General features: G+C 42.9%; 1 protein-coding gene across 4 annotated transcripts in view; it reads left to right on the plus strand.

Annotated features, from left to right (window-relative positions):
• MOGAT1 (monoacylglycerol O-acyltransferase 1) overlaps positions 1-13,346 on the plus strand; it is a 65,039-nt gene that overhangs the window by 15,680 nt on the left and 36,013 nt on the right. Inside the window, exons 4-6 of one of the 4 annotated variants that reach the window (XR_007775783.1) lie at positions 3,684-3,858; positions 6,800-6,999; positions 9,799-10,179. Coding sequence is in view for 3 of the 4 variants with exons in the window: in XM_050964111.1 (XP_050820068.1) it covers positions 3,684-3,858; positions 6,800-6,999; positions 9,799-9,953 (530 nt within the window). In the remaining variant the exon portion in view is untranslated. Of the gene's footprint in view, positions 1-3,683; positions 3,859-6,799; positions 7,000-9,798; positions 11,236-13,346 lie in introns of those variants that run through there. The other 3 variants (XM_050964114.1, XM_050964111.1, XM_050964112.1) reach the window with 3 other exon arrangements.

Raw genomic sequence — 13,346 nt, forward strand, 5'->3', positions numbered from 1 at the left:
CTCACCTGCACAGGAAGAACTCACTGCCACATCTAGAGTCTTTTTCCAGACACAGTTTTATTCTCCAAACGTACGATTTAGGCAGACATCAAACACAAGAACCGTTCCTCAGCCCACTCTGGGCTACAGGTCCCAAGGGCTTTTCCCTTTTGCCTCTCTGTCCTTCCTGCTTCAGGGCCTACTGTAGCAGCCTGTCTCCCTCCTCCAGGCCATCTACCTGGGAGATACTCTTCCTTGGGGTCTACCAGAGGAGCCAGAAACCATTCTGCAACTTCCCCTACTATCTGAGCTCTCTCACTCTATAAAGGCATCCCTTGGCCCTCTTCCCCAGCTAGGTCTAACTGAACAGGCTATTTGATCCTTGGATGCTCAGGATCAGCTAGGAGGGTAGGTGACCTGTTACAGGTGAGGCTGGGCCTGATTCCCCTTAAAGGGTCAGCCAGCCTGTTACAAGGCCACATTCTTGTAATCTGTTCTATGCATGGAGACCTTTTTGCCCATTGAAATCAGTGGCGCTCTGGCAGGGCTTAGGGGTCCATCCACAAGGATCGGATTGCAGGCTGGGAGTGTAAAGCTTTTATTTATAGTGGGATCAATTTTTGAGTTGAAGGAGAAACTATCTATGTTAGGTACTTGTATGGCCTCCCTATTATTACAATATCTAAGTACCTCACAACTTTTGATGTATTTATCAGAGCTTTATTTATTAGGGAAAGCTAACCTGTCTCACGCAGAATTTCGCTATTTCTAAATTTGGGTTTGTTCCAATTCAGAATGGAAACCAAAAATTTCAAAACTTTCCTCAATAAGGGATGGAGCTCCAGGGCAGGCTGCCCCAGGGCCATGGACTCTGGAAATGTGGATTTCCCAGCAGCCTGCCACATTGACTACTGAGGAGGTGGGTTGGCAGAATACAGTCAGATTTCTGTCAGAACTCTGCCTGGTTTCCAGAGGAACTTCATCAAAATGAAACGGTCTCCGCATTTTCATCAGAATTTTTCCAGTCAGTTCTAGTATTTCTCCTCAAAATCCTCCTGTGAGGTAGGGCAGTGTTGTTATCCCCATTTTACAGATGGGGAACTGAGGCATGAGAGGGACTAAAGTAACTTGCCTGATGTCAGACAGGAAGTCTCTGATGGAGCAGGTACTTGAGCCCAAGTGCTGGGCTAGGTGCTAACTATTGGACCATCCTTCCTCTCTGACAATTTACTAAGATTTCTCTCTTCTTTTCCCATGCTTACCCATGAGCTGTTTTACCCTAGTACTTAGTACTGGTTACATGGGAAGAATAGGGCAAGTGGAGTTCAGTACAGTATTGTTTATTAAGCAGTGATACTATGTTCTGTGCTGCTGAAGAACAAGCCTGAAGATGGTTCCTGTCCCAAAAACGTTATAGTCCTGCTCTGTACAAACATCATTCCAGTGGAGGACTTGATTACTTACCTGGGTCCGAAGGGCTTCACTTTCTGTTTTTGTTTTGTTTTATATGTAATTACACCATAAACCCAAGCTCTTTGGGGGATGGAACTATCTCCCCCCCCACCCCATGTCTGCACGGCACCTAGTGCAATGGGATCTTGGTCCATAACTAGAGCTCCTAGGTGTTACCACAATACAAATAGTAAATAATAGTAAAAGTGGGAGGAATGGAAGGAAGCATGACCCTGCTTCTCCTCTTGCCATGATGTATATCAGGAGTTATTTTATTTAAGTTCATGAAGTTATAGTAGGAAGGCAAAATGGCCTAGTGGGCAGGGTGCTGTGCTGTGCCAGTAGCCAGGAGACTTAGGTTCTATTCCTTGCTCTGATGTTAATTCACTGTGTGTGACTTAAGGCTGGTGGTTCAACCTTGCTGTGCTTCCATTCACCCTTTGCTAAAATGAGACTATCTGTATGCTTTTTTGCTGAGATCTGCAGATGAAATGAACTAATTATTAAATGTGAGAAGAGAAACACTTAATATGTAGTACCACATAATATGAATGTACGTCCAATTATAATCATATAACATCACAAAGGAATCGCCTTCCACCAAGATACAATTTTTCAGGGGATTTTTGTTACACTTGCACAGGTCAGAAATTGGTGATAATGGAAACTGAGCATATCTGACCTGACAGAATGTTACCCACAATCTAAATATAGGTCAATACAGAAGTGTTTCCACCTGGCTTTGCCATTCTGACCCATAGGGACAATCCTTTTACTTTCTCGATGAGAAGTAATTTTGACATGCTCCAAAACTGCCAGTGTTATAGAATAGTCTGAGTGATTTTATAGACACACAGGTCTTAGAGCCACCGGGGACCATTATGATCATCTTGTCTGATCCCCTGTATAATACAGGCCATAGAATTTCCCCCATTTCAAACAATGTAATGACTGCTGCGTACTCTGTGAGGACGCAGCTAGAATACAGAAAAATCTGTACATTGAGCTCTCCTATCAGTGTTTGAAGCACATTTGTTCAGATAACTTATTTCTAGTCATATTTGCAAGTCTCCCTGGAACATTAGTTAAACTTAATTCTGTGTCTGTTAGCAAGATATTTCTCTTAGTATATAGCTCCCAGAGTAGCAACACAATTGCATTACTTTTCTCACATTTTAACTTCCCCAATAGCAGAAAAGATGGGAAACAGCAGCTCAAGTCTGGGCCATTTGTTTATTTGAATCCAGAAGCAAAGGCATTCAATGCCAGCTTTAAAGAAGAACAAGCTGGATTTCATTCCTAGACTGTTCTTTAAAAAAAATGACTCTAAAATAGCATGATTGCACAAAGTACTAGTAAATAATGCTGTGGGGCAGAATCCTGCAGGAGATGAGTTAGGCAGAGGTATGTTTTCCTTTTGAATTTCTATAATTCTCATGCTTCAAAGGGCCAGATTCAGTCCAAGTCTATCACAGCTTCAGCTGCTGTGACGGGCCCATGCAGCAGAAAGTCAGCCATGGAAGAGGGGTTGGTTGTGTCAGCAGAGAAGAAGGCAAGGCCTCCTCTTTTGCCAGGGAGGGGTTATATAGAGAGTTAGTGCAGCCCAAGTAATGGGATGGGCAGCACAGGCTTGGGAGGTGGCATGGCCAGGGTGCCTCAAGGAAGAGCTAATGAAGTAGTTTAAGTGAGCTGATTCTGGTCCTTATTACATTGTCATTCCATTGACTTCAGTTCTGGCACTATGGGTCCCAGTTTAGATTGCAACATCTTATATCCTCCCTGCTCAAACTCCCAAACATTCCCAAACTCTCTCTTATTGTTTATATGCGCCTGCTTCCCAGTTAAACCCTCCACCTGCCATGGCTTTAGCTTCAGCCTGTCGACTCTCTCCATTGTAACTCTCTCCACATGATTCTGTAGTCTCGCATTTCTGAGAAGGAAATGTATTATTAGAATCATTGAGATGAGAAATGCCTGATTATTAAGAATTTGTATTGACATTGTGTGGACCCCTCCCCTCTGAAGATCTCACAATGTTCCAGAATGGCAGGAAAATAGAATTTAGCGCAAAGGGGAAAGAGGCACAGAGGACTTTGTCAAATACAAATCTGTTACAGAACCAGGATCAAATCCTGTGTCTCTTGACTCCATCCTGGGCCTTAGCCATTCAAAATATTTTAAAACTATTTCTAGCTTCTCGGTGTTATACAAATGATTTACTGATCCTCTGTTACAAACGTTTGATCCTTAAGGAGTAGTGTCAGCCTCCAAGAAGAGTGTGTCTCATGTGCTGAACAATGACAGAGGTGGAAACGTTGCAGTGATTGTGCTTGGAGGAGCAGAAGAGTCTTTGGATGCCCATCCTGGAAGTTTAACTCTGAATATCCTCAAGAGGAGAGGTTTTATTAAAATGGCTTTGAAATATGGGTAGGTGTTCCATTAGCACTGTTGGCTGTGACTGCAACTGCACTTCTTGTAGTGTTAATACAGCATAGAAACTGTGTGAATCTGAGAAGGTTATTTGTGCATTGACATGGGATGCAGATGTCTAAAATAAGAGCCAGAACTGATGTATCTTGATTAAAACAGAATAGAGAAATAATACAGGGACAGATGTGAAATCCCTTTTCTTATCATTTACAGAAATAATCTAGTGGTACGTGGAGGTATTGGCACATCCTGGTGATTTGACTGACTTGTTTTAAACCACAGCAGCAAATAAACTGTGCAACTCTCTATATAGTAACATTTTCCAGTTCCTTAGATTGTGTTCCTGAATCATTCAGACACACTATTTACTAGCTGTCTCATAGCAGTTCTGCTGAGCCTACTGTTCCTGTGCTTCAGAACACTACAGATTTCAAAGAGTATTTCTTCTCTTTGACTTGATTTGCTCATGATTTTAGGGGAAGAGATGTGGTAACCATTAGGTCCAGATTCAGCATTATGTTTGATGAATAGGGATGGATTTAAGTGCTTTGGAGAAACAGAGCAATCCCGGGAAAAAAGGGCCTCCTTTTCACTTAAAGATGACCCACAAAGTGGGGGAGGGAAAAGCCAAGCGTACAGATTCATTTCAGGCCTTCTTCATAAGTCTGTATAGTAGTAATATTAATAACTTGTTTAACCAGAAGAAATCATCAAAAATAGAGGCCAAGGTCTATCCTCTTGCTCCAGTGGTTTTCAAACTCTGGGTTGGGATCCCAAAGTGGGTCATAGGGTTGCCAGGGCTGGCTTAGACTTGCTGGGGTCCAGAGCTGAAACTGAAACTCGAGCCCCACTACCTGGGGCCAAAGCTGAAGCCCCTGGGCTTTGGCCCTGGGTGTCGGGACTCAGGTTATGGGCCCCTGCCTGCTTTGTTTTTGGTTCCTCCCCCCCCAGTCTGGGGTAGTGGGGCTCGGGCTTTGCCCCCTTCCCCCCGAGGGTGGCAGGGCTCAGGCTTTGGTCCCCTCTCCTGGGATCATGTAGTAATTTTTGTTGTCAGAAAGGGGTTGCTGTGCAATAAAATTTGAGAACCCGTCCTACTCCTATATGAAGCTCTCATTTAAACCAATAGCAGCTCTGTGTGATACAGTGTGGCTCTGTGTTCTCATTCACAATGGTGAGTTGGCCAAAGCAGCTCACAAAATGTACCACTATTTAACTGACACACAGGACTATAGATAAGAAGACAAATCCAGCTCTCATTGTCCAACTGCTATGGAGATCAAAGGGAATCTTTTTCCACTTATTTCAGTGGGAGATGAATCAAGTCCCTTAAGCACTTCAGTAGTTCCATTCACTCCAATGGGTCTACTGGCAAGGACAGTTGATTCAAGATCATACAAACGTTGAATACAAATAGAAAAATCATAATGACACAGCACAAGTAGAGGATAAACTAGTTTCTTCTGAGTTTCACAACCAAAACTCCATGTTATTTATTTCAGTGTATCAGCCCTCTATAGGAAGTCTTTCAGATGAAAATGAAAGCTAATAGATTCACAGGGCATGTAGAGAAATGCCATTGCACCACAAGGGTTTCCTGTTCATCATCATTAATGGTCTAACAAAAACTTGGCAGCCTATACATCCACTCTGCTTACAGAGTCTTCAGATGTTTCTTTCAGTGGCAGCTGTATGATGCGGAACTGTCATTGTTGAGAAACCTGCCACACAATTTTAGGCCAGGCAGACACCATTCGAGGGGCAAGGGGAAGTGGGGTAGGGAATGGTATTTCTTATGAATCCCAGAGTCTAAAAAGCCACATAACTATTTATCTTCGTTTCATGCAAGCAACTCATGACTATCCATTGTACGGACCAAACAGCTGCATCCTTGCTTCAGGAGGATTAATTTTCATTACTCTTATTAGCATATCCAGCTGACGCATTCCAAGTACTCTTCACCTTGAGTAACCTTGCTGCAATACTACCATTTTAACAGCCATGCACCATAGAGACAGATTGTCAAACATGGAGTAAGATGAAAATGCTTAGGAAACATAGCGATTGCCTAGGATTTTAGTGCAAGAAAACTGGAAGCTGTTAAACTTCTGGAGAGAACACTTAAGATAACTCTTTATTTTAATTCTATACAATAGTATTGTATTGGTTCCCCATGCTTTCTAACAGCCACATAAGTTTACCAGACTGACACCTCAGCTGTAGTAGCCAGGGCTTTCAATAAAGGTTTCCCCTTTCACCCTGACGACAACAGAACCATTGCAATTCCGATGCTTAGAATGGGGTGGAATTTGGAGAGTTTTTGCAGGTGCTATATAACTCCTTCCAAGCCACAGATCCCCACTGAGAAGAACAAGAACTCCTTATGATGCGAAGAGGCTGAGTTCTAAACTGAAATAGACTACTAGAGCAACTCCTGCAAACAGGATTCAGCTGCTAGTGTTATAAGAGCAACACTGGGATTTTCACAGGCACTATATGGAGTTAGACACCCAACCCCCATTGAATGTCACCTATAAGATAGAAGGTGCTATGGAACTACAGAAAACTCAGTGAAACTGTGATGGCTTAGGCCCAACAGCTGTTTGTCATGAATAAGATTTTAGCAGCTGCCATAAAATCAGAAAAAAGGGATTCCTCTGTCTTTATTGGAAACCTTCACTTAGGTTTGCTACTGTGTGAACACTGCGCAGAAGGCAGAAGATGCCTGGTTTTTGTTTTTAATAAATATTGTGCCCCCTTCCAGCTGCACAAAGAAGCATTTCACCTGCATTTCAGTGAAGAGTTGAATGCATAATGCAAATACTGACGAATTTTATAAGCATTGAGAAAATTACCTGCATTGATTAATGTGACTCCATGCTGTAGATGTGAGTTGCAAGTCATGCTTCATTGAGTGCCCTGTGTGATTGTTAATTTACAGGGCTCACTTGGTTCCAGTATTCTCGTTTGGTGAAAATGAACTGTTTAAGCAAGTTGCAAACCCCAAAGGATCGTGGCTCAGAACTTTACAGGAGAGACTGAGGAAGATAGTGGGGTTTACTTTACCTCTGTTTCATGCTAGAGGAATATTTCAGTACAGTTTTGGCTTGATGCCTTACAGGAAACCTATTCACACTGTTGGTAAGTCCCTTAGTGGCTTCTGTCATTCTTACGGGAATGTTTAAAATGTGTTATTTGTAGTTAAATTCAGTAATGGTGTTCCTTTACGAATCTGCTCTGCCAGACAGAACTGGCTGCTGTGCATCTAAACACGAGCCAGTGGGGTTTGAAATAAATGTTTGTCTTTCCTAATGTCTTTATCCTGTTCTTTTCTGTTCTGTTGGCCGGGGGAGGAGATAAAGGAAAAAGTCTTTATAAATAATTTATGCCAGTGGTCCCCAACCTTTTCGTCTGGCAGGCGCCAGACGAAGGACCGTGGTACCAGTGGAGCACCCGCCGAAATGCCGCCGAATTTCTGCGGCATTTCGGCAGCGACGCCTCTCGATGATGTCACCCTGATTTATGCCAACTGGGCCACAATAAGTGATTACAATACATTGAAACAGGAGCGGGAACTTTGACTGCATCAGCCACGGGGTGGGGTGGGGTGTGGGGGAGCACTGGTTACACAAACCAAAATGAGGAAAGGGGGACTTCCCTCTGCTGTTTGTACTCCCCTTCACTTCAGTCTCTGCCCAAATCCTTTCCTCAATGCAGCCCACCTGAGACGGCTGAGTGCTCAGGAATTCCTAAGGAAGTCAGGGAGATGTTCCAATCCATTGAAGAGCAGTGGAGCATCTCCATAGCCATGCAGTTTCATCAGAAGATATTTAGCCCCTCATCCCTCTCCCTGGGCAAGTTTGGCAGCTAGATCCACAGGCCCCCACCCCATCCACAGTAAAACACAGAAGCCAGCACACAGCACAGCCCCAGGGCAGGGTACATGCCTCCTCCAGCCCCTGCAATCTCTGTTCTGCATCTCTGTTCTTTGAATCTTCAGGTTCTTCCACATTTGCAGGATGCATGTGGCATGCAGGATTTCTAGCTCCATAGAATTAGTCTCTTTCTTTTAAAAAGAGTTTTTAATGGACAGATGATTTAATGGTTAATTGAAACCTATATAAGGTGTTGACAGATCAAATTTTGGGGGATTTTTTTCAAAATTGGCCCAACTCTTCTCTCATCAAAGAGTGTTGAACTGCTATGAACTTCAGTGGAATTAAGCCAATGCTGAATGCTTTTGAAAAATCCCACCCTTAAATCATGGTCATGTTGCAAGCTACCCAAAGGCAATGGTTGGAAACTTAGATATTTATCAGGTAAAGCCATTTTCTAGGGTGTTGGAATAAAGCAGGGGTCGGCAACCTTTCAGAAGTGGTGTGTCAAGTCTTCATTTATTCACTCTAAGTTAAGGTTTCGCGTGTCAGTAATACATTTTAATGTTTGTAGAAGGTCCCTTTCTATAAGTCTATAATATATAACTAAACTATTGTTGTATGTAAAGTAAATAAGGTTTTTTAAAATGTTTAAGAAGTTTCATTTAAAATTAAATTAAAATGCAGACCTCCCCAGACCGGTGGCCAGGACCTGGGCAGTGAGAGCGCTACTGAAAATCAGCTTGCATGCTGCCTTTGGCATGTATGCCATAGGTTGCCTACCTCTGGAATAAAGACTGAATTCCATTGTACAAGTCAGTCTGTATTTCCCTGTGTCCTGTTCTGTCTGCCCATATAGGGGGTGGGGGTGGGAGGGGATTGATTCATTTAAAAAAAGGGGACTTGTTTATTTAAATAAAACAGAGGTTTATGTTCTTAATTTTAAATAGGTTTATTTTTAAACTTGTAGTTATGACAACCCATGTTGAGACCAAAACTTACTGTAATCTATTCATTTAAATGAAGGGTGGGGGGAAGCAGTATGTTTGCTGCCAGATTTTAAAGAAAATCAGACTACTGCGCTGGCGGAAGTCACTGACTAATCACCTGGAACCAGAGTTTGTTCAAGTGCTAAACTATCTTAGGACAGCAGTATCCTCTTCTGCTGATGAGAGAAAATAAACTGAAATGAAGACTATAATCTACTTGTTTAGTGCAATGACTAGTTCATTCAAAGTTAAAAAAGCCCAACCAATTGAGAGTTTAAAAATCAGGAAACTTGTTTTTCTCTTCTAATGTATGAATAAAAACTAGGTGTGAGATGATGAAATCTACTAGTTCTAAAATCCTGAAGGATATAGTGAGCCAAAACAATCAGTTCAATTCACTAACTACAGGTAATACTTCTTCTGTTTAATTAGTTTTAAATGCAAAATATGTTTAGATGAACTTTTTTTTGTGTGTGTCCAGCACATTTGATTAGTTTTATTCAATTAGTAAAAAACAACTTTAAAATGATGGTTTTGTGCATTTTTAATTGAATTTGAATTTTCATCCAAATAGAGCTTAACTCAAATCATAAGTAAAAAATGATCCATCTAGTAAATCAGAAATGAATAATTCATCATTTTCTAAGAATAAAAAATTTAAAGTTAAGAATCTGAACAATTGTAGGTTAAGCTATATAAATAAATGTGTATCTTCATGGTTAGCAAAAAGAAGCACCAAATTTAGTGCAAACGCTATATTTATTTGCAAGTTAGCATGTCTCAGTGGTTCCCAACCATTGAAAATCAGCTTTTCTTGGGAAAATAACTAAAAAGTACAAATGCAAAACAAGATTAAGATCAATTTAAATCAAGACTTCCTGCTTGCTGATTTAATACTAGGTGAAATTCTGGCCTCATTGAAATCAAAGAGTTTTCCTGGTTACTTCAATAGAGCCAGTATTTCATCCAACATCTATAAAACAACAAAACTAAGCATCTGGCCAATACAGAAGAGTACTTTTATCTGCAGCAAATAGATGTCAGTGTAGCTAATGTCATTGCTATTTTGTTTGCAGTGGGGAAACCTATCACTGTACAACAGAATTTGAATCCTACTCTTGAAGAGATTGAGCAGTTGCATCAAACATACCTGCGAGTACTAAGTAAATTATTTGAAGACCACAAAGAAAAATATGGGATACCAGACCATGAATCGCTCATCTTTAAATAACTGCAAAGTCAGGATGTCCAGATATAAGACAGTGGCCTTGTGATGAAACAAGACATTTCTCAATTTGCAACCACTCTTCTATAAGAAAAATGTGTGCATGTGATAGATTAAATTAGTAGAATTCCTTCCTATCTTCTTAGTCATGGAAAATCCTTCTTCATTTAGCATCTGATCCTGCAAACCTATCTGTGTGAGTGTCCCTTTGGCTTCATCAGCACTGAAAAATGTAAGTACTTTTCTCACTCTTTGCTTAGCAGCTCTGCTGGTGAGAATGCTAGTGTAGACAGAACACAGGTGTCTTTACCATCATGTGGTCCAGCTCTAGTTTCAGAAGGTGGAGCTGCACTGGTGCTAGATCAACAGTGGGAAAAGTGTTAGTGCAGACAAGACCATTGATTGCAGCAACTTTATTCCTATCTTTTACTCAAGGAGTGTGTAATTTAAGGTTAGGGGATTTACAAAACTTGTATTCAGTATGACATTGAGTTGTTCTCTGAATACCAAGAAAAATGCATCTTAATCTTCAGCAGAAATGAAGCTGTGTGTATAGTGCTCCTGGCCATCAAGAACAGAACCTGAATATGCAAAACCACGGATAGTTTGAGGTTGTTGTCCTAAATGGGTAGGGTGACCAGTTGTCTCGTTTTTAACTGGACAATCCTGTATTTAAGCCTTCTTACAGGTATCTTGACTTTTGTTAAATATGGGCAAATTGTCCCATATTTTCTGGGATCTCAGCACAGAGTCGGCAGTGGGAGGCAGCAAGTGGCTGTGCCCCCCCCTTTACTCTCCCCAGCGCGTGCCAGCACCAGAGTGTCCCTGCCTGCCTCCTCCAGCAGCAGTGCCGGGGATGGACAGTGAGAGCATGCCCAGAAAGGAGCAGCCTGGGTTCCTGCCATGCCCCGTGCCTCCCGGGAAGCAACCCCGCTGTGCTGCCATCAGCTCCCGCCTTGCACAGGTGAATAGCCGGGGCAGGGCATGTTCCCCCTTCTCTGTGCACCTACCCCTGCTCTCTGCCTGGCACTTGGGGCAGCCTGTGGGGATGGGGGTCCCTGCTCAGCGCTGGCGGGAAGATCTCTAATCTCCTGAATAGAGGGGCTCTACTTGCCCCCTAGTGGGGGGAGCAGGCTGCAAGCAGCATTTCACCTCACTGCCGACCCCTCTGCACATGGGACCCCTAGTGGGGTACGGGAGGAAGGCTGAGTGGCAATGCCAGCCCTGTGCTGGAGGGAGAGCTAAGGAGAGTGGCTTGGGCTGGCCAGCCCACCCCACCCCGTGTGCAGGGAGATGAGAGGGGGTGGGGGCTTAGACCACCAGCCCCTGTGGGTGAGCGGGCAGCGATAGGATCGGGGCAGGGGGGGCAGCAGAGGGGCTCAGACTGGGAGAGGGGGTTACGGGTGGGCAGCAGGGTGGCCAGGGGCAGCCCCGCGTGGGAGGGGTGGGGTGTGGCTTGGGCTGGCCCAGAGGTGTCCCTATTTTCCTTTTTGGAAAATATGGTCACCCTATCATTGGGCCCTACCTAAAGTGGTTCACCCAGACTGTAAGATATTTAACAGATTCAACCCTCAGTTTGAAGGGCTGATAGGGCTTTGTGGGGTTTTAGTATTGGGTGTGTGTATGTGTGTGTACATGTACATGCATATGTTGCATGATGGGAGAGAAATAACAGTAAGTTTTAGTAAAGGTTGAAATTTGGGTCATCGGTTTCTAAAATACAATAACTTTATAGGAACAGGCAGTCACCATGCTGTAAACAGCTGTTTGTTTGGGAGCTACTTTACCAAGGAGACCTGTAGGAATCATAATAATTTTGGCATGACTAGGCTGTGACTGTTACAAATGAATACCAAACTCTTAGGTCAGGGTCAGGCATCTTTAAGAGAAGGAAAACTGCCCCCATTTTGCTCAGTACAATTCTGAAACATAACTGAGAGAACATATTGGTTTATACTTATTTTGGGTGATGAAAAAGATTGGAGTCCAGCAACTAGAGCAAGGGACCAGGAGTCAGATCCTGAAATGTTATTCCTGCTGCTGACTTGCTGTTTGACTGAGTAAGCCACTTAACTGCCCCGTGCCTCAGTTTCTCCATATAAAGTGGCAGGCCCATTAGACAGGGAGGCAATAAGGGTTGCCACTTTCTCCTCCCCTGCCGTTGGTTCTGTGTGAATGGTGATCATGCTGAAAAGTTGCTCTTTCTCTCCACTGCTGCAGTTGCTCAATATGTGACTCCACTGGGTGCCTGCCATTACCTGGATTCGGAGCAAGGAGGGAAGGGAGGGTCTGGCTGATCTACTCTAGTTGCTACCTACCTGCTTTCTTGCTGGGCAGTGCTCAAGGAAAGTTGCTCCATTGGCTCTGTTTGTACCCAATGAGAGAGGAGAATGCCCAGCACAGGATGTTTCTCCAATTTACAGAGCAATGGCAGCCAATTTATGGGAGGCAGAAGGAAACTGATGAAAACTGCCTCTCCTTCTCTATCTTGGGGAGAGCCTGGAATACAGGATCAATTTGCTAGGGTTGGTGGTGCAGCATTAATTTTGGGGATGGAGCGAGGATGAATTTTTAGAGAGTGGAGAAGGGGATCTGTTTGCTGTTGGGGAGGAAGGGGGGAAGGTAGAAGATGAATTTGCTGGGGGAACCTGGGAGGAAGGGTCGATGAGGGGAGCAGAGGATCAGTTGGATGGGGCTGACTGTGGATCAAGGAATCAACTGATGGTCGGGAGAGCTGGAGAGAAAGAGATCCCTTTCCCCCTGTACGCGCACACATTCCCTGCACCAAACAGTGCTCAACCAGAACTGACAACTGGGCTCTGGGAGTTAAAAGAAATGCTGGGTAGGTAGCCTTGAAATTGAGTTATAAACAGTAAAACTCCTACATTAGTCATGTGTCTTACTATCAAAGTATAATGCCTTAACTATAGGGACATAACTCTCACCAGAAGTGACCTTTTGGAACAGTGTGCTGAGCAAAATGGGGATGACTTGTACTAATTATATTTTGAAAGAAAAATCCTGACCCCACGAAAGGCCTGAACTGGAAGGAAAATGGGATAATCTAGTGAGTCTTTCCCAACTTGCATCATCAAAATTTTATGAAAATCTTTTTTTATCATTGCAGGGATATTAAAGAAGGTTTATATTAGACATGGTTTATATGAAAAATAATTTATTGTTAAAAATGATTTATTGTTAGAAATGATTTACTGTTAATTAATACTTTATAACTAAAGGTTTATATTAGAAATAAATATGATTCCCGAGATTTAGCCTCTAACCTGCAAGCCACCAGCTGTGTCTGTGTGAAGCCTGCTCAAAGAAATACTTTGTATAAAACTTGTTAAACGTTAATTGACTCTAAGTGCCCATTCTCTAAGTGACACTTTGTAGTCG

The sequence above is a fragment of the Gopherus flavomarginatus genome, chromosome 8, assembly GCF_025201925.1.
Source record: "Gopherus flavomarginatus isolate rGopFla2 chromosome 8, rGopFla2.mat.asm, whole genome shotgun sequence".
Classification (NCBI taxonomy): Eukaryota; Metazoa; Chordata; order Testudines; family Testudinidae; genus Gopherus; species Gopherus flavomarginatus.